This window comes from Nipponia nippon, unplaced genomic scaffold (genome assembly GCF_047370975.1).
Source record: "Nipponia nippon isolate SJK-2023a ecotype South Korea unplaced genomic scaffold, ASM4737097v1 scaffold_3, whole genome shotgun sequence".
NCBI lineage: Eukaryota > Metazoa > Chordata > Aves > Pelecaniformes > Threskiornithidae > Nipponia > Nipponia nippon.
In genome coordinates this window covers 8,814,548-8,832,652 of record NW_028262347.1, presented here as the reverse complement: position 1 = coordinate 8,832,652, position 18,105 = coordinate 8,814,548, and the positions used below count along the sequence as shown (strand labels likewise).

The 18,105-nt window shown below is 42.9% G+C and overlaps 1 protein-coding gene across 3 annotated transcripts in view; it reads left to right on the top strand.

The window, feature by feature from the left end:
- Nucleotides 1–8,368: 8,368 nt before the first annotated feature.
- Nucleotides 8,369–18,105, top strand: part of DMTF1 (cyclin D binding myb like transcription factor 1) — a 30,615-nt gene continuing 20,878 nt past the window's right edge. Inside the window, exons 1-5 of one of the 3 annotated variants that reach the window (XM_087766595.1) lie at nt 8,369–8,524; nt 15,444–15,560; nt 16,071–16,190; nt 17,147–17,241; nt 17,978–18,092. In XM_087766595.1, coding sequence (XP_087622721.1) covers nt 15,452–15,560; nt 16,071–16,190; nt 17,147–17,241; nt 17,978–18,092 — 439 coding nt within the window. In that variant the 5' untranslated portion in view covers nt 8,369–8,524; nt 15,444–15,451. Of the gene's footprint in view, nt 8,525–15,420; nt 15,561–16,070; nt 16,191–17,146; nt 17,242–17,977; nt 18,093–18,105 lie in introns of all 3 variants that reach the window. The other 2 variants (XM_087766596.1, XM_087766597.1) reach the window with 2 other exon arrangements.

Here is an 18,105-nt window from a genome sequence, read left to right as displayed (position 1 = left end):
ATTCACACCATATGTCTGAGGGCGTTGTCCAAATGCTTCTTAAATGTTGTCAGGCTTGGCGCCATGTCTACCTCCCTAGGGAGCCTGTTCCAGTGCTCCACCACCCTCTGGGTGAAGAACCTTTTCCTAATGGCCAACCTAAACCTCCCCTGGCATATCTTCCTGCCATTCCCTCAGGTCCTATCACTGGTCGTCAGGGAGAAGAGATCAGCACCTGCCCCTCCTCCTTCCCTTGTGAGAAAGCCATAGACTGCGATGAGGTCTCCCCTCAGCCTCCTCTTCTCCAGCCTGAACAGACCAAGTGACTTCAGCCGCTCCTCGTACAGCTTCCCCTCTAAACACTTCACCATCTTTGTGGCTCTTCTCTGGACACTCTCAGGTAGCTTTGTATCCTTTTTATACTGTGGTGCCCAAAGCTGCACACAGTACTCAAGATGAGGCCGCACCGGTGCAGAGTAGAGCAGGACAATCACCTCTTCTTACACAGAGCCTGACGATGACCCCAGGGTAGGGAGCCTGATGCTCAGCTGGGCAGGACAAAAGGGGGGGGTCTCACACCCAGCTCCCTGGAGTGTGTAGGACTTTTACATTACACCCTCACTGGAGAAATCTGAGGCTGGTGACAGAAATCCTTGTTTGGCTCCAAGTGTGCTGGCTGCCGCAATAGGGTCTCTTTTTCTTGGTGCTTCTGGCCTTCAGCTCTAGCATTTTCAGCCGCTCACCAAGAATATGGGTGCAGGGTTCCAGGTTCCTCTCAAGCAAAGCAAGGAGACGTGAAGAGTTTAAACACCCCTTGGACAGTAGTTTGAGAAAGCAGATGAGGTCTATCACTGATTTTTTGGCAGTTTTTTAGACCTTTAAATTTAGAGATTAAATGGGCTGATTCCACCCTTCACTAATTCCCCCAAATATTCTTTTTTTTTCAATAGAAAACAGTTTGGGGTTGTTGTTTGTTGTTTCCCAGAAAGAAACCACTGAAAGAAACCTTTAATCACACTGCACATTGCAAGAAAAACAATCAGCGATAGGCCACAGTATCAAGCAAGCAAGATAAAAAGAAACATTAAAAACTGGGGCAGAAGTGACCTTGAAAGGTTGTTTAGGTTGTGTCTCTGGTGTATCTACTGACAGAAACTCCAGACTACTATTAAAAGGAGGCTGCAAGACCAGCATGGGCCCAAAAGGCAGGTTTTGTAAACACAAGAAAATCCTATATTGAGGGGAATAATGCCATGAATAGCTTTTCTTCCAATGGAAAGATTTGGGTTTGGAGTTGAGTTCTGCCTGCCAGCTCTGTGCTAATCTAAAGAGACAAAAATAAAACTGGCTGACCTGCTTAGACAGTCGAAGTTGGAAACAGAACAACAAAGAGGAGAAGAATTTCATTTCGTAGTAAAACAAATTTAGGAACGAACCAGAATGAGAATACAAAGTAGATGCTGCTTGCTGACATCCCCTCTGAGCTGAAGAAGCTGCTTCCCAGTTACTGGATATATATCAGCACCATCTGCCAGCAGAGAGTAGAATTACACGATAAATGGTACGTTTTGCACTTTGTCCCCCTTCAAATGCACAGGAGCTTTGTCATTGCTTTCATGGTAACCAGCATTTGGCAAACACTGCCAAAAAACTGAACCTACATGAAAACTAACCAACCTGCAGCTCCAAAATAGGACACATTTTTCCAGTGTGGAATACACCACTCTCCTCCCACAGCTCCTCAGAGAGTTCTATACCATGACCACACAGCTCCAACTACTGGAATTTTATCTGTAACATACGCCAAGGAACCAGCTCTTGTCCCTCGTGCTGTCCATCCCTCCCCTACACAGCTGCTGCTCCCCTGCCCACCCATAGCCCCTGCGCACAACTGTGGACAATGCCATGCAAAAAGCACCTGTCCACTTTTGTCTGTCCCTCCTACAGCAAGAACTAAATTTTGCCACCCTCTCCTCATGCCTCCCCCTGCCATCAGCGCCTTTGATTTTGGCAGCACACAGTAACTTGCTTCCCAACTGGGATCCATCTGCTCCTCCCATCTGCTCTGTCCTTTTCTCTTCCTTCTCTTCCACCAGTGCTTCTGTGAAGCCTTGTTCCTTCTCCTCTTCTACTGTCCATACACCCATCTTACAGAAACCGGTTCCGCCTTCCTGTTCTCCTGGATATCCGCTCCAGCCACCAAATCCTTTATGGATACTGTGAATTGCACAGCTCCCTTCCCGCTATACTCAACAGTAGGAAGAATGCATCATCCCGATGCTGCTGGCAGCTCAGACCCATGTAGACCTTGATGGCAGCTTGCCATCTTCTCACTGTCTCTGGGACTCTGTTCCTTTTTCTTCTTCATATTTAGCTATATCAACACAAACATTGCTAGTCTTGGGTTAGATTCAGTGGGATCGCTACTGCTGTGGCCCCAGTCTGTCGGGAGAGTTGGGCACCCCTAGATGGCAACCCAGGTGGTCGGTGTGCTTGCCCATGCAGCCTAGGCTGACTGTGATTGTAATTTCCTCTCAGTAGAGGTTTCAGGAAAAAAACAGAGGAAAATGTCCTTCCCAGCTCCACAGACTGTGTACGGAAGCTCCTGAATACATTGACATTCTCTAATATTTTCCCGGACTCTGACAGAGGGTAAGTGACACAGCAGGCATTCAAAAAGTATCACCAGAGGCTTTCAAGATGGGTCAGTCCATTACAGCCTCACTCAGGTGCATGTGAGGAAATATATGAGATGGTCACCAAAGACAAGGTCTCAAAATGAGTGACCGCTCTCTATAGGATTCTCCCTAGGCCAGGCTCCAAGGTAATAATTTTTCTTACAGGAGATTCACTCTGCAGTGGAGAAGCCACACAAGCTCACACCATGCTCTGTTAGTCTTTCCCTGGCATCTCTCTCTTTCATGGCAGCTCTTCAGAGCCTGAGCAATCCTCCATAGCCAGCACCTACCAAACTGTGAGCATATAAATGAACAAGTGTTATATAAATACTAGATTGTTTATATATAAAAATACCTTTTCTATAAATAAGTAATGAATATATTTGCTATACCCATATGTAATTAGATACATATCTATACAGATAGAAATCTACATAAATATGAATAATCTCATAAACAAACAGGAATCAGACTGTTTGCAGGATAGTGCAGTGAGGAGAGGTGTCTTTCCCTCGGGGTTTGTTCCCTCCAGCTTGTGCCAGCTATTACCTCCACTCAGAAATTCCCTGCCCTAGAGAGTAGCACCTCTGCGTCTGCGACAGGAAGACACAGTTCCTCGGGAGAGGATGGAAAAACCCACGTACAAAGGCTTAGTCAGGGGATAATCCGCAAGTGAGAGTCCAGCTCTTCTCTGTGGACTTGCCTTTTGCTTGGAACAAAATTTTTATGACTGACATGAAGATGCATTTTTGGAACGTGAATCCCAAACTGCTGCTCAGCACCCTGACGCCTATCAGTGCAACTAGGAATGGATGGAGTTACAACAGTGGACATTTGGTGGGTCACATCAGTGGTTCTGTTCTACCAGCCCAAAGCAACAGAAGGAGCATCTCAAGCTAAGAGGGCACGACAGATAAATATATGCAGCCAAATGAGGAGAACCTCCAGAACTGTGAATTGCAACAAACTGGGGAAAAAGGCACCATTTGTGACAGCATCTTTCCATGAAATCACAGACAAGAACAGTAAACCAGTCCAGGGTCTGAACTAAGACCAGTGCACCAGATAGATACTGCACCAAGCAAGGCACATCTTACATACCAAGGCAGAGCAGAAGGACCATTCTCCTGTGATCACCAAAGCTCCTGCTGCTGCCAGTGCAGAGACATACAACCGAAGACTTCCCTGGTGAGATCCAGTTCACTGAAATTAGTAGTCCCTTCTGCATTTAATCATTTCATGCATAACATGAACTTCCAGAAGTCAAAACCCTTGAGATTCCCATCTTTTCTGCAGCATAGGGAGTGGAAAGCTGTCTTGCCTCAGAAGCAGGAGGCACAATGGGGCAGGGTTTGAGCAGCTGGGGTCTGCAGGTGCCCTGAATGGGAGAGGCTATGGCCTGCACTGGGCCACTCACAAGTGCTCCGGCCAGCTCTGAAACCGCTGTAAATGAGCCACTGTGTGCCAAAACACAAAACACTAGCCGGACAGGGGAGCGTGTGGAGTCCCTGCTCAGGCAGATTTAAGGCAGAGAAGCAGCTGCAAAAGGAGGAGATACAGGTAAAGAGACAGGTGAAGGGAGAGACAGCCGAGGGGATATGTGGCTGGAGATGTGCTCTTGGAAGGAGATGCTCCATGTCAAAGGGGTGCACTCCCAAGGGACTACGGTCATGGGCAACCCACACCAGGACAGGGACACCCCGAGGGACTGCAGCCCATCAGTGACCCACACTAGAGCAGAAGAAAATCATTAAGAAGTGAAGAGCAGCAGAAAGAAACTGTTACATACCTTATAAGAGCCTGCTGCATTTTCACCTTACTCAAGGCACTGGGATGGCCTGAGCGTAACCCATACGGCACCTAAGGGAAGCTGAGCCTGCAGAAGGGGGAGAAAATGTGTTTACTTAAGTGTTTGATTGTTTATGTTCTCTTTTGATACCCAAATCAGTGATCAGAAGTTGGTGCTAACTGGTAATAAATTAAATAAAGTAAAAATTCTTCCAAATTCAAGATGCTCTTTCCCACAACAGCTAAGCCCTCTGAAGCTCCAGGGAATGGTCCTGTACCAGTCTACTGCAGGAGAGGGCTTACCTATTGGGGTGTTGGTGCCCTCTACACCAAAGGAAAGGAGCAGCTTTGCCCCAAATGTTTGTCTGAAAGGGCATCTCAGCAGAGCTGAGGATGGGAGGTGGCTGTTCATCTCAGAAAAAAATACTTCACGTATCCCTGGGAAACTAAAGTTAGGAGCCTAAAAGACTTCCCAGACAGGGGTGCCCTAAGAGGTTAGGTTGATCTGAAGCATTAGCAGTTTGGACTGCCCGCTGGGATCTGCAGGACTTCAATGTTTAAAGCAATTTACGTAGGTTGATCCCAGCCAGTTAACATCAGAGAGAAAGACAGAAATGACAGTTGTGCAAAATACCTCCTGCACCTCTGCTAATTGCTTGACACTGGGGAGATCCCCGTGTCTGTTCATCCATGCTACCCACCCCACCACCACCACAAATGCTCCACCAGCCTTTCCTGCCCCTGGCCCTTAGCTGCACACCACCTGGCATGCCAGTCTCCCTAACCTGAGAGGCAGAAAAGCAGTGTATTCATACCCCAGCCCATGGATTTGATAATACAACCAAGATTTATGATTTTCTCTTACAGCTACATCAAAATCTGCTTCAGGGCTTCCGAAACTGATTATAACTCCTCTCTGTCACCTACTTCGTATTTGCACCATACACACTCTTACAGGCCAGGTCAAAAGCAAGCTACTAATGCCTGCCACACTGCTTGTCATCTTGTACATCATCCACCCTGTCCACCTCCCAGTATTTAATACATACAATTCAAGGCCTTCTCTAACTTCTGCTTTTTGCTTTTCTTCTCTTGAATCTTGCAGAATAAAACTTTTTTTCTTCTATTAAGAAAAAGGATCTATACCAAGCTTTCAGTCTTCTATACTTCCTATCATGGCCCATGTAATCAGATTTAGGATTATTAAGAGTTTATACTTTGCCTTCAGGATTTACTGAGCACCATGGTAAGTCATCAGCGTGTTGATGATCCTCCATCTCACATCTTCTTCTTAACAAGCAGTGCCACAGTCTCACTTTTCCCCTAATGCCTGATGAGAAGTGAGCATACTGTACCTACAGAGCAATGCTAATTTAGCTTTAACTTCACCGCAGCAAAGGGAGAAGAGTTCTATCTCCAAGACACAACTGGTGGGTCCAGAGCACATTGCAGTAGAGACACCTGGTGGCTATCAGGAACACAGGTCCTCTGGAAGAAAACTGTGGATGGATGGGTAAAAAGCGAACTGCTATTTTAAAAAGGGATTGTTAGGTCTGTGTTTGATTCTTTCATCAACTTAAGTAGGTATATATGCATGTAATTGTGCCCTTAACACAAGACAGCTCAGGATCCACGAACATCATTTGCTTCACAAACAAGAGTCTGCTAACAGAGTAAGAATTTCATCTTGTTCATGAAACACCAGAGAACTCCAGTCATCGCTTTTTCTACATATATCTTGAATTTGATATAAAGTAAATGTTCCTAAGTGTGGTTATATCATCTACCTGTAAGGAAAGTGGTATTATTTCCATTGCACAAACAGGGAATGGGGCACATACAGGGGTCATGATCCCAAAACTGTGCAAAAAGTCTTGCAGATCCATGACTAAAATGCAGGACGGTAGCATACGGTTCCTGGTGCCCCAGTCCACAAAGTGCTGCCACACAATCTGGCAGTGATGGCTTATCATCATCATATCTCACTACAACACATCCCAGAATAACAACGCTACGTAAAAGCAGGTACAAATTTTGCAGTTAAAATATTGTTTTCTACAAGGTACATTGAGATAAATAAGATTAAAAGATAATAAGGATAAAAACTTTATACCTGGCATGAAAAATGCTCATAACTGAGGGGATAACATATGGACAAAATAAGCATGGTACGGAAGGAGTCCTCTTCATGCTTGCCGCTTACTACATGAGGTCGTTCTAGAAATTTTCACATGGTGAAGACATAAATGAAATGTCACAATTTTTGCTTCCTGTACAGTCTGAACTCAGCCTCCTGATCATGCATTTTGGTACAGCTCAACTAAATGATATCCTGTTATTTTCAAAACAAGACCACAGCTGCCTTGGGGTTAAAAAAAAAAAAAAAAAAAAAAAAAAAAGATATGTACTTCAAAAAACGCAAATGTAGGATCCCCACTTCATTTGCTGCAGAAATTGGGCAAAGAAAAAAATCAGGGAGCTGCAAGAAATCATGGGCTGGTGAAACCAACAGCTGTAGCAACCCTGGAAAAGCAAATTCAAATTGTACCTCTACTTTGGCCAAGGAGTGCCTAAGGGCACTGGGCACTTAAACTTTTCCCTGGAAGTCAACTACTGGATGTGGAACTTGAGATCCCTGAGGTTTGATGTCCAAAAAGACCAAGTACACTGACACCAGAGTTAATTTAAGTGTGCTTCGAACAAAACAGATGCTATAAATCCTGCTTTCAGCTCCTTATCCCAGCTACATTCTTGTCCCAGCCATGCATTCATCTCCATTCTTTCACCACTGTAACTTTTGTGCAATGTCTCCTCCCTACCCTGCCTTGTCTCCCCATTACAATTCTGAGTCTTAGCCCCGCTGTTTCCACATCCCAGCTACAAACCTTTGTTTTACAGGTGCAAATCCCCAGGTTTTGTTCATGATTATGTTTTAATCTAGAATAGGAGACAGTGAAACCGAGCTTTGCTGTGCCCCCCCTTCCACAGAAACTCCCTGGAAACAGCCATGCAGGGAGAACCCTGTTCGCCCCCGTATCTCGAAGCGTGCCCAGGGAAAACAGAGCAACCTGAAACCTTACGGGCAAGACGCAATTGCCTAACCATAGCCACCTCGCCCCTTTTGAGATATCCTAGACTATATGGGGCATCTGTCCTGCCTCCAGTTGCTGCTTCAGAATTGCACAGGGCTCCCCTGGTCATGTTCACCAGTCGCCTGCAGGCATCTCTGATGCTTTGGGGGTTTTAAGGTATTAAAAAAGGCACCAGATGTTTAGGACAGCTGAAGCCTGACTGCCGAACAGACTCTGCAAGCCTCTCTGGAGGCTTCAGGATGCCTACAGCCTGTGAGGAAGGTGTGCAGGAAAGCTGTTTACAGGGGACAAGAGCACATCGTAAAGCTCCCAGGCTCTGGGGCAGGATGCAGCCTCAGGTCTACCACTTAAGTAGCCAAAAACGGGCTTTGTGGTAGAAGCATAATGAGGTTTTTATACCTAAAATCATGGGCAGGGGATTCAGCTCACCCTCTTGCTGTGGTCTACCAAGTCTGCCTGTGAGGAGGCTCAGCAGGTGACTCTTTTTTGCCAAGGGCCATGGCACCTGCATGTACCCGCTCCATGAGGCGGCAAACACCACAACCTGCACACTGCTAGACGCTTGCTTATTCTGGTTTTTAAGGTTCATTTTTTGATAATACGCCGGTTTTTTTAAGCCGTTAGGCAGGAGGGAAATGAAGAGCGAGCCATGAAGGAAGCCTGGATGGAAAGAGCGGCTTTTCCCCAGGGCCGGGCACGGGGGACCCTTCCCGCCTCCCCAGCAGCGAGGGAGAGCAAAGCGCCGTGCGCTTTGTGGCACCACCGCAGCGGCGGACCCCGCGCCGTGCGCTTTGTGGCGCCGCGGCGGGGCGGAAGCGACGGGCGGGCGGGCGGCGGGCCCTTCCGGCGGGCGAGCGGGCTGCCTGCGCCTTGCCCCGCCGCTGCCTCCGCCTCCCCCCCTCGCCGCTCGCTGCCGCTCGGCGCCTCCATCCTGGTACTTGGGAGTCTCCATCCTGGTTTCTCAAGTGCCCGGACCCAAAACAGGAAGTAAGTGCGCGGGGGCCTGCGGGCTGACAGGGCCGGGAGCGCCCGGGCAGCGGCGGCGGAGAGGAGCAGGCTGAGGGGGATCGGGAGAGGGAGGCGGCCATGTCCGGCCCCGCGCCTCAGCCGCCGCCGGACTGGGCCGGGCCGGGCCGGGTTGGGCTGGTAGCGGAGCTGGCAGCGGTCTGGGTCAGCGCCGCCGCCCGCCGAGGGGACGGGAAAATGGCGGCGGTGGCCCGGGACCAAATGGCGGCGCTGGCGGCCGGGGGGCAGCGGGGGGCTGAGGCGGGCCCTGAGGCGCGGAGCCGCCGCCTGCGGGGCGCTGCCCCCGCCCCGGGGGCAGTGCCGGGGGCTGGGGCAGGGCCGGCGGGGCCGCTGCCTCCCGCCGGCGTTCTGCCCCGGGCCCTGCTCCGGTGTTCCCCGCCTTCCCGGGTGCTGCCGGGCGTCGGGAGCGCTGCGCAGACAGGAATTTGGAAGGGGTTGGGGGGGGCAAAATTGGGGAAAACTTAGAAATTACCAAACCGCGGCTCCCTTGGGAGGGCAGGGGAAGAGGAGAGCGGCGTGGGGCTTTTGGGGTTTTTTGTATTTTTTTTTCCTTGTTTTATTGGCTATTTCTGTTTTAAACTCCCTTCCCCTTACCTTGATGTCTGTAATAAAACGCCACCTGCACGAACACGTTTAAATCTCCCGATTTCCCCTTGCTGGGTCTGCGGTTGGGGTATCCTAAGCTTGTGGCTTTCATCTGTTTTGTTTGATAATCTTTTTTTTCCAGCGAGAGTTGTGATTTGAGGTTGCTTGGGGCTTTATTTTTAAGTGGAGTCTGAAATGCATTAACTCTACCAAGATCAGGGATTTCATCTCAAAGTGGTATCAGGCTTTTCTGCACTGGAGTTATGCTCTCTGTTTTGCCAAAATAAAGGATTCCAGTCGCACAAGCCTTTTTTTTCCTTCCCTTTTTTTTTTTTTTTTTCCTTTTTGAGGTTTCTTTATTCTCGGTCGTGCACTTGGGCACAATGGAGCATATTACGCTTCTACTAGCTACCTCTTTAGCTGACAGGTAGTATTTGTGTGTATTTATTCACAAAGAGTTACCATTGTTCAGCCCCACCTGGCCATTGTAAGTGATGTGTTGAAGTAATCTAGAAAATGCTTTTTGTTTGCCAGCGCTGCTCTGGCCATAGATGTACGCTGGCTTCTTGACGGCATAGTTAAAATCCTTTTGCAAAACCAGTAGATGTGGGCTTTGCAACGAGATAGACACATCTCATTCAGATTTTGATTTCCGTCAGTCCACATGAATGTAATAATGGCAACAACTTCATGCTTGTTCTCCAGACACTTATGAAACTTTCTAGGTGATGTTTTATGACTTACCAAAAAGATGGAACATTAATTAAAATCCTTAAATAGAATGCGTAGAAATACTGATTTTTGGCTTAAACACTCAAAATTATAAAAGGTGGGTGTATAAGAGACAAAGACCTACATGCATCCATACTGTATTTTACATTTTCTAATAGTCCCTTATTTATGAACGTTAATTCTATGCTCGTCTGTCCATCAGAAAGCAACAGAGCTGTGGCTTTGCTTATCAGTGTTAGGCCTCCTACAGTCAGGATGACAATGAACTTTTCCTATTTTATTGCATGCTAAATTTCTGCCTGTTGTTTATAAAGGTGAAGAAGTTACTGGGATGCTTAGAATGAAACTGGATTTACATGAAAGAAAAAGAATATCATACTTACCGAGATTTTTATCCATAGTCGTAACCTTGTGCCTGAGAGCCATTTTCTATTACTGAAAAAGAAAACTTACAGCTTTCTGTGTTTTTTCGTTCAAAAGAACTAGGACTTAGCTCCCCACCACCACCCTGTGTGACATTTAAAGCATGCTCAGTGCTTTTTATTAAAATATCAATGGATAGCCTAGAACTCATGGAGTTCTGCCAAATTTGGATCGATGCAAATGAGAACAGTTTGTCCCATTGTCTCTCCCATATAGTCCGTTTCTGTGATGGCCCACTTCTCTAAATGCCACCAATGAGTAGAATGTAACTGTTCCTGAAAGACTGTAATCTCGTGCTGGTACATTTTACTAAATCTTTCTGCGTTTCGAACTCAGGTCTTTGGGTCCTTCTATTTGATACCTGTCTGGTTTGGTCCCCTGTTACGTCCATTGTTGCAGCTGTTGAAGACAATTAACGTGTGGTGGATTTTTAGATTAGAGTGGAACCCATTTGGTGTGGAGAAGAGGTTTTTTGTTGAATAATAGCATAAGAGAATTGGCACTACTATTGGTTGAATAGTAAAAACTCCTGATTATCTAAGTATTGACTGTGTCAATGGTATGGAATATACTAAACATTCGGGCTTCCTTAAATAGGAGGTATGTGGGGTCCTGTAATGACTTTGTTTCCATGTGTTACTCTTGAATGAATGCCTTGAAATCCCAGTGCATCCCATGTGATTGCTCCAGTTAAATGCCTCAATAGCCAGTAGCCTCTGTTAATAAACTTCAGTTTTTGCTTCTTAAAGGATTTAGTGAAATATACTTTCACTTTTTGCTCAGTGCAGAGAACACGGCCTTTAATACAATTTCATGTAGAAATTTTAAAAGATTTACAACAGTCCACAGATGAGTAGACATAACATTCAGTTAATAACTAGGCGTAATGACAGAACTCTGTCTGCAAGCGTAAAAATACTGTTTCTTAAAAGTGCTTAATTTTTACAGCCCACAGAATAATTGAGCCCATCTGCCTGATGAAGATGATTTAGAATTACAGGAATTTTGTATTAAAATGTTCAATTTTTTTGTAACTTGGTATAAAACCAGCTTTGTGGGTTTTCTTCTGCCTAAATCTGCTGCATATTTCCCAGATAAATAAGAACTGCTGTATTATGTGGCTTTAGTGGAAAATTCACATTGGAATTCTATATTAAATGATTCTTGTAGGCAAAGTATTTTCCTGTCTGGTTGCATGTTGAAACCTGTTTAAAATTGTAATGCAACTCTTAAAAATGTTGTGTTTGGTAAATATACCCAAAAATCTAACAAGGCAAAAAATGCTTATTAAATTTACACTGATTTCTAAGGTGCTGTCTTAGAAATTGAAGACCATGCTATCTTCACTGCATTTCACAATCCACATCCACACTGTTAGTGTACGTGCATCCAGCAGCATTCCCTTCCCCCACAAGCTAACACCCTGCTTCAGAACATAAAATATTAGTGGGAGATTGGTTTCTCTATAAAGAGTGTGTTTGAATCAAGGATTGGAGAAAAGGCTTGGATCGTGCGTTTACAATTAAAGCAAGCTTTTTGCTTTAAATAAAAAGGAATGCATTTTCAAAAGCATACTTGGTGGAGTTATGAATATAAGGTGATACTTTGGAGGTGATGAGACTAATGTCATAATCCTCACTAATTAAGAAACATTGGCCGTCATTAACTTTGTATTTAACTTCTTCAAGAGTGGATGTGTAGTGGATTTGCAGGTCTGTATTAAACAGAATTCGCATGGCACATCCTAAAGGACCTCTGCGGTGGTACGGCATTGTTTAGCGTGGCTTCGGCTGTCATCCCATGATAAATCAAGGACATCGGGCGAGTACAGTGTCCCTGCAGCCAGTATCAAAGAAGCCTGCATCAGAGGGCGTTGTCTCCTGCAGCAGCACTGTGCTTTCTCCACTGAGCTCACCATAAACTCCGGGTGGTCCCATCATATGTCACATTTGATGTATCTTCAGCATATGTGGTAGTTCCATCATTATTTCTGTGTAAAGCAGTGATTTTTATAAAATCTGGACATTGTTTCCTATTCACATAGAAGAACCACTGCAGTTACTCGAGATTTTTTTTTTTCTCACCCTTCGGTCACTAATTCATGTCTTCATGGGTTAGTGCTCCTGTCCTGGTGTAAATGTATCTTGAAAGAACAAGTTTGTTTGTTTCCTTCAGTTTTCTTGTATTTGTATAGTCTAATAAATAAAAAATAATGTCCAAAATACACATTTGACTTTGACTTGACTCCTCATGTTCTTTGCAGTCAGTTTTCATTTGAGGTCCAAGGCCATATCCATTGAAGTTGATGGGAATTTTTCCAGTCAAATCAAGGATTTGGCTCTTCCTAAGTTTTTATCGAAGCTTGGTTATGATTATTACCTTTACTCAGAAAACTTGAGATATGCTAAATCTCAACTATCTGGCACAGGACATTACTGTTTTTTTCTGGAGAGCCTGCACTTACTGTTGGGATAAACTGTTCTTGGGAGATTGGCAAAAAGTTACAGAACGCTGGTCAGTCCAGGAATTGCATGGAGGAGTGCTCTTAGGAAATCGCAGTTCCTTGAACAACGTGCTGTGGGCAGTTCTTGGTGCTTTGTAAGGAGGACCCGGGAGCCCAAGCTGAGAAGTGTAGATGTCTAACGTGATCAGAAGAATCATGCTGCTGTTGGATATGGTGCCTCAGCTATTGTCTATTTAGTCCTGTTACAGCTCTTTGTAGGGAAGTGTCAGGGTAGCAGCTATTGATAGTGGTTTATCTTCCTTCCCCACCTTTGATGGAAATGGCAGGTTTGGATGTATGGACTCCTTCCATGCTGTATCCTTGTCTTTTCTAACGTGGCAAAACCAGTGAGGAAGAGAATGTAAATGGACAACCCTAATTACTCTGTGGTTTTGACTTGGGAGCCTAATCCTATAAACATATTATTTGTTTCTCAGCAAATCCTGAGTAACCGATGAAAGAATGGCCCAGCTTTGCTACCTCTGTATTTACTTTTTAGTATTCTTTCAATAAAAAGAAGGAATGCTCTTCTGCCGTTGATGGTGCTATAGTTTCTGCTGCTTCTAGATCAGCTTTAGGTGAAGTACATGATTGACATAACATGTTTTATGAAAATAAATCTGTCTTTCAAGTCTTTATAGTGGTGAAAAGAAAAATAGGTGCGTTCGGCTGATTATAGAAAAATGAATGTTTTCATTATCTGTTCACATATGATTAAAGAAGAATCCGCTTTGGCATTTCAAGTAACTTTGGGATTTTTTGCTATAGCATTCCCTGTAGTAAAAGTGATTCAGAAAGTACATATGAACACGAAAAAGAGAATCTATATATTTCTTTTGGCCCTCCAGAATTATCCAATTTGTTCACTCCCCAAAAGTTAAATGAATAACTCAAAACTGAGTTGAACAAGTAACAGTCTGCTAATTTAGCTACAACACTTTGGATTTCTTTCTTCATGTTTTAGAGTTAAGGATGCCTCTTTTGGTTCTTAAAATATCAGTACTATAGCTGTGCAGCAAGCATCACTTCTAGTAAAGGATAGGGCAGAGGTTGTAAAACTCAGAAGCAGATGAATCCCAAAGAAGTTACTGCCGCCTACACTTGCATGTGGCAAGGAGCTGTTGCTGATGGTAGATATGAAAGTAACTTTAAGAACCCTCTGATTTAAAATGTCAACGATATCTGAAATTTTTGACATGTTCAGAAGGGTAATATCACTTCATTCTAGGAATCAGTCACTACATGTGCTTAAAGATGTGCCAAATCTTCATCAAGCTTGAGAGGTGATAAGTAATTTTATTGAAAGACCGGCAGTAGTTTTATCCTTCCAACAAAACACTGCTCTTGGGAATCTTCAATACCAGAGAACATGTTTTCTGATTAAAAATTAAATCATTTCCTGCTGAAGCAATATTGTTAACATTATACAGGGGATTTAAAATCCAGGTTGTAAATTCCACTCATATGTGGGTTTATGGGTATCCCAGCCTGGTACATGGAAGCTTTATAATGTAATTGTGATTTTTTTTTTTTTTTAAGCTATAGTCAATGTTTTTTTAACAACGTAAGTTAAAATTGTTGATAACAGTATTTTGGCTTTAAAATAAAAGTTATGAGTAATTTTCTTTTGTTGTTGACATATGAGAAAACACATAAAAAGGACTGAGCACTTAAAGGAGAAATAGGTGACATTTTCTTTTTACAAAGTTCTGCCGAGACAGTCACCAAACCCAGGTGCTCAGAACTGATGAGATCATTGCAAAGCTTCTGGATGTTTTAGATGTGATTTCATTTAGCTTCTGCAGCAGAAAAGGTTACATTTCTTTGTATTTGGCGGATTAGAACTTTTTTGTGGGGCTTTGTTTTGGTTTATTTCAAAATTAGTAATAGTGCTAGTTTACATTCAAATTCTTAAAAGCTTTGGGTTTCTTTGTAGTACTTCTATAGTGGAAATGAGATTGTCAGAAACACTTTGTATTTGCCCTAGTTCACTGACTTCAGTGTATACTGCTTATCCTGGATAACTTATTTTTTGAGTAATTTTTTATACTGGTGATTGCCTGCACCCAGTTTTCCTGTTGCTCATATTGTTTCAATGGTAAAGAAAAAATACTGGCTTCACAAGTTATATGCGTGGAAGGAGAATAAAACTTTGCAACTAAGCAATCTATAAGTAGCGCAGCTATGAATAGTATGACACTACAAAAATATTTCTCGGTCCTGACGAGCTTTAGGTTATAAAATAGTAAAATTATTAAATGAGCAGTGAAACATATATGAGTGAGACAGAACATGTCAGATGTGAAAAAGTAATAGCCTAGGTTTGTGTTTAAAAAAAATAATAGTAGTAGATTGCAAATGCTCCTGAATAGGGAGTTTAGGTACTATTTTTGACTGGATAAGTAGCTTTGAAGCTATCTGATGTTACCCTGCGTGATATATAAGTATGTATAAGTATGCAGGAAAAGTAAAGGCAAGTGACTGTCTTAAACTGTGGAGTTGTTCATGTGAAAGAACAGACAGACATTTGTCATTCTCTGTGGGAGTTTATGGTGGCTGTTCAAGATAAAGAAAGCAGCATTATGGTCAAAGTGGCAGTCTGACTGAAGAGAAGTAATCTGTGTATTGCTCTTTCAGGTTTGAGTATGAGCACAGTTGAAGAAGAGTCTGACACAGTGACAGTAGAAACCGTGAACTCTGTGACTTTGACTCAGGACACTGAAGGGAACCTTATACTTCATTGCCCTCAAAATGGTATAGACTTGTATTGCATAGTATTTTTTCTTCTTTTTTCATTGATCCAACCATCATACTTCCCTGCCCCCAAATTCTGTGAGCTACTTGGATGCAGCTTACTGTGCTGCAATTTGTTCTGTTTCAGTTTAAAGAAGGCTAAAGTGTCAAATTAGGTGTAAATCACAAAATTAAGTATGTATGTGCCCAACAAGGATGTAGCTGTTCTGATTTGTTTCCGTGGAAATGGGTTCTTAGAACCAAGCATGTACCCAAATTTCTGTAGGCTTAAGGGGTTGGTTTGTGTGTAACGGACTGTGGATGGAATTTACAAAGAAAATCTCACAGAAAATGTTTGTTGACCAAAGCATGTGAACTGTTATTGCCCATAACTTATACCAAGTTCCTGGGCAGTAGTAAAGCACCGAACCAACCTTTCTACCTTTTATTTTGGTCCACTTTGTTAACAGAACTTGGTCCAAAGCTCCACTTTGTTGACAGAAAGTAACCCGTGTATGTTTTTGTTGCTAGAAACTGATGAAGTAGACTCTGAAGACAGCACTGAACCTCCACACAAGAGGCTTTGCTTATCAGAGGATGATCAAAGCCTTGATGATTCCACTCCGTGCATTTCTGTTGTTGCAGTTCCAAGTAAGTTGTTTTATGTACTCTTGCAGCAAATGTTTCTGTTGGTAAAGGTTAAAAGTAGATTCTTTGGAACGGATTAGAATATTTTGCATGTTTTATTTTCAAATTTCATTAATATTCTTGGGTATCATCTTTAGTTCTGAGAGCCTTGGATGGTTTTGCAGCAGTTGTTATCTATACAGTACTGGCAAACTAAACCTGCCTTACAGGTAGAGGACTGCAAGCACAGGTGCATTGAATAAGTAGAAGGATAAGTGAATGAAAAACAAACTAGATGCTCTCCTCCTGCAAAGAACGATTAGGTTTTTTTAATGATCAAACAGTATAGTTAGTATTTCCATGTTTCATAATATTGAGATGTATGATCTTTTTAAGGTAGAGATTGTTGTACAAAAGGTAGGCTGAGTACTGAATTAGTCTTAAGGAAGTTGATTGAATATTAGGTAGTTCAATATAATCTCCCAAAGGGAGGCAAAACCGGATCTAGCAAGTTAAGATACCAATTCAGAATACCTAGAGTGGCTGTTTATTTGGTGGAACTTAGAAACTCCTTAGAAGTAAGGGCATTATCATGTTGAAGGAAAACTGGGGAAAAAGAAGGCAGCCGAAAGATTGGAACGTTGTCCTTTAATAATTGGAAAATACTGAATATAGAGCTGGAAAGGAAGCATTAATACAGTACCAAATGTTTGCACCCAATCAAACACCTTTTATTTATATGTTTCACATTAGGTCTCGGTTATAGTCAAGTGTAAAACTGAAGGTTTCAAAACCCATATTTAAATGTTATGAAGAGGAAGAGTTGATAATCATCTTGATGATTTTACTGTGTCAATAAATAAATACCAAATAAGGCCTCTTTAAAATTTTCAGCGCAAAGGTAGCAATTTATGAAACTTGTAGCATGCATATAAAATGTTACAGGAGTAAGGTATACAACTAACTTATCCATTCTGAAGTTTCAGAAAATGATCAGAGCTTCGAGGTGACCATGACTGCTACCACTGAGGTAGCTGAAGATGAGATTAACGAAGGAACTGTTACTCAGATTCAGGTACAGTGAAACTTCAAAATTTATCTATTTGATGTACATTTTTATTTAAATTGAAATGAAAAAGGGAAACAAATAGCAGAAAGGGCTTATTAAATGAATAAGATTATTTTTAGTATGAAACAAATGTATTTGAGCACGGATCTTGTTTGTAAAATGTTGTTCTATAAAAGTGCAATTGAATCATTTTATATATGAAAGAGGTTATTTGTAGTGGAACTTCCTGCCCAAAGAGCAATACAGTAAACAGTAAGAGATGTAACCCTCCACTGATAATGACTTGCTCTGTGGTGATCTGCATAGAGGACAAGTTTATCTTTTATTTCTTTCATTCTTTGATTATAAATTAAGCTTTATAACAGGCCTAAATATGCTTTGTCTTGTCACCAGTCCTAACAGTTACATACAGTTCTCATGGGTGTACGATGTTTAAAAGTTCTAGATTGGAGATGCTGGACATAGTCCTCTTTCCACCAAAGCCAGTGAGACTCTTCCTATTCACTATACATTAAACAGGATGAAGAATGTTATCTAATTAATTCTTACACCATCTGTATGCTAAGATGCTAAATCTTAAGGTGTTTTTTCATCTAAAAAGAGGCACTTTCTGAGCAGTCAGCAAGGTAACTATGTGTGCTGGTTCCATTTTCCTTCAATTTATGGCTCCATGTTCAATGCAAGGTGATAGAAAAATCTTACTGAAGACCTTACTGGGTGATTTCATATTGATCTTTTCAAGATTCTTCAGAATGAACAGCTGGATGAAATCTCCCCCATGGGCAATGAAGAAGTGTCAGCTGTTAGCCAAGCCTGGTTCACAACCAAAGAGGATAAAGATTCTCTAACAAATAAAGGTAGGATACCTCA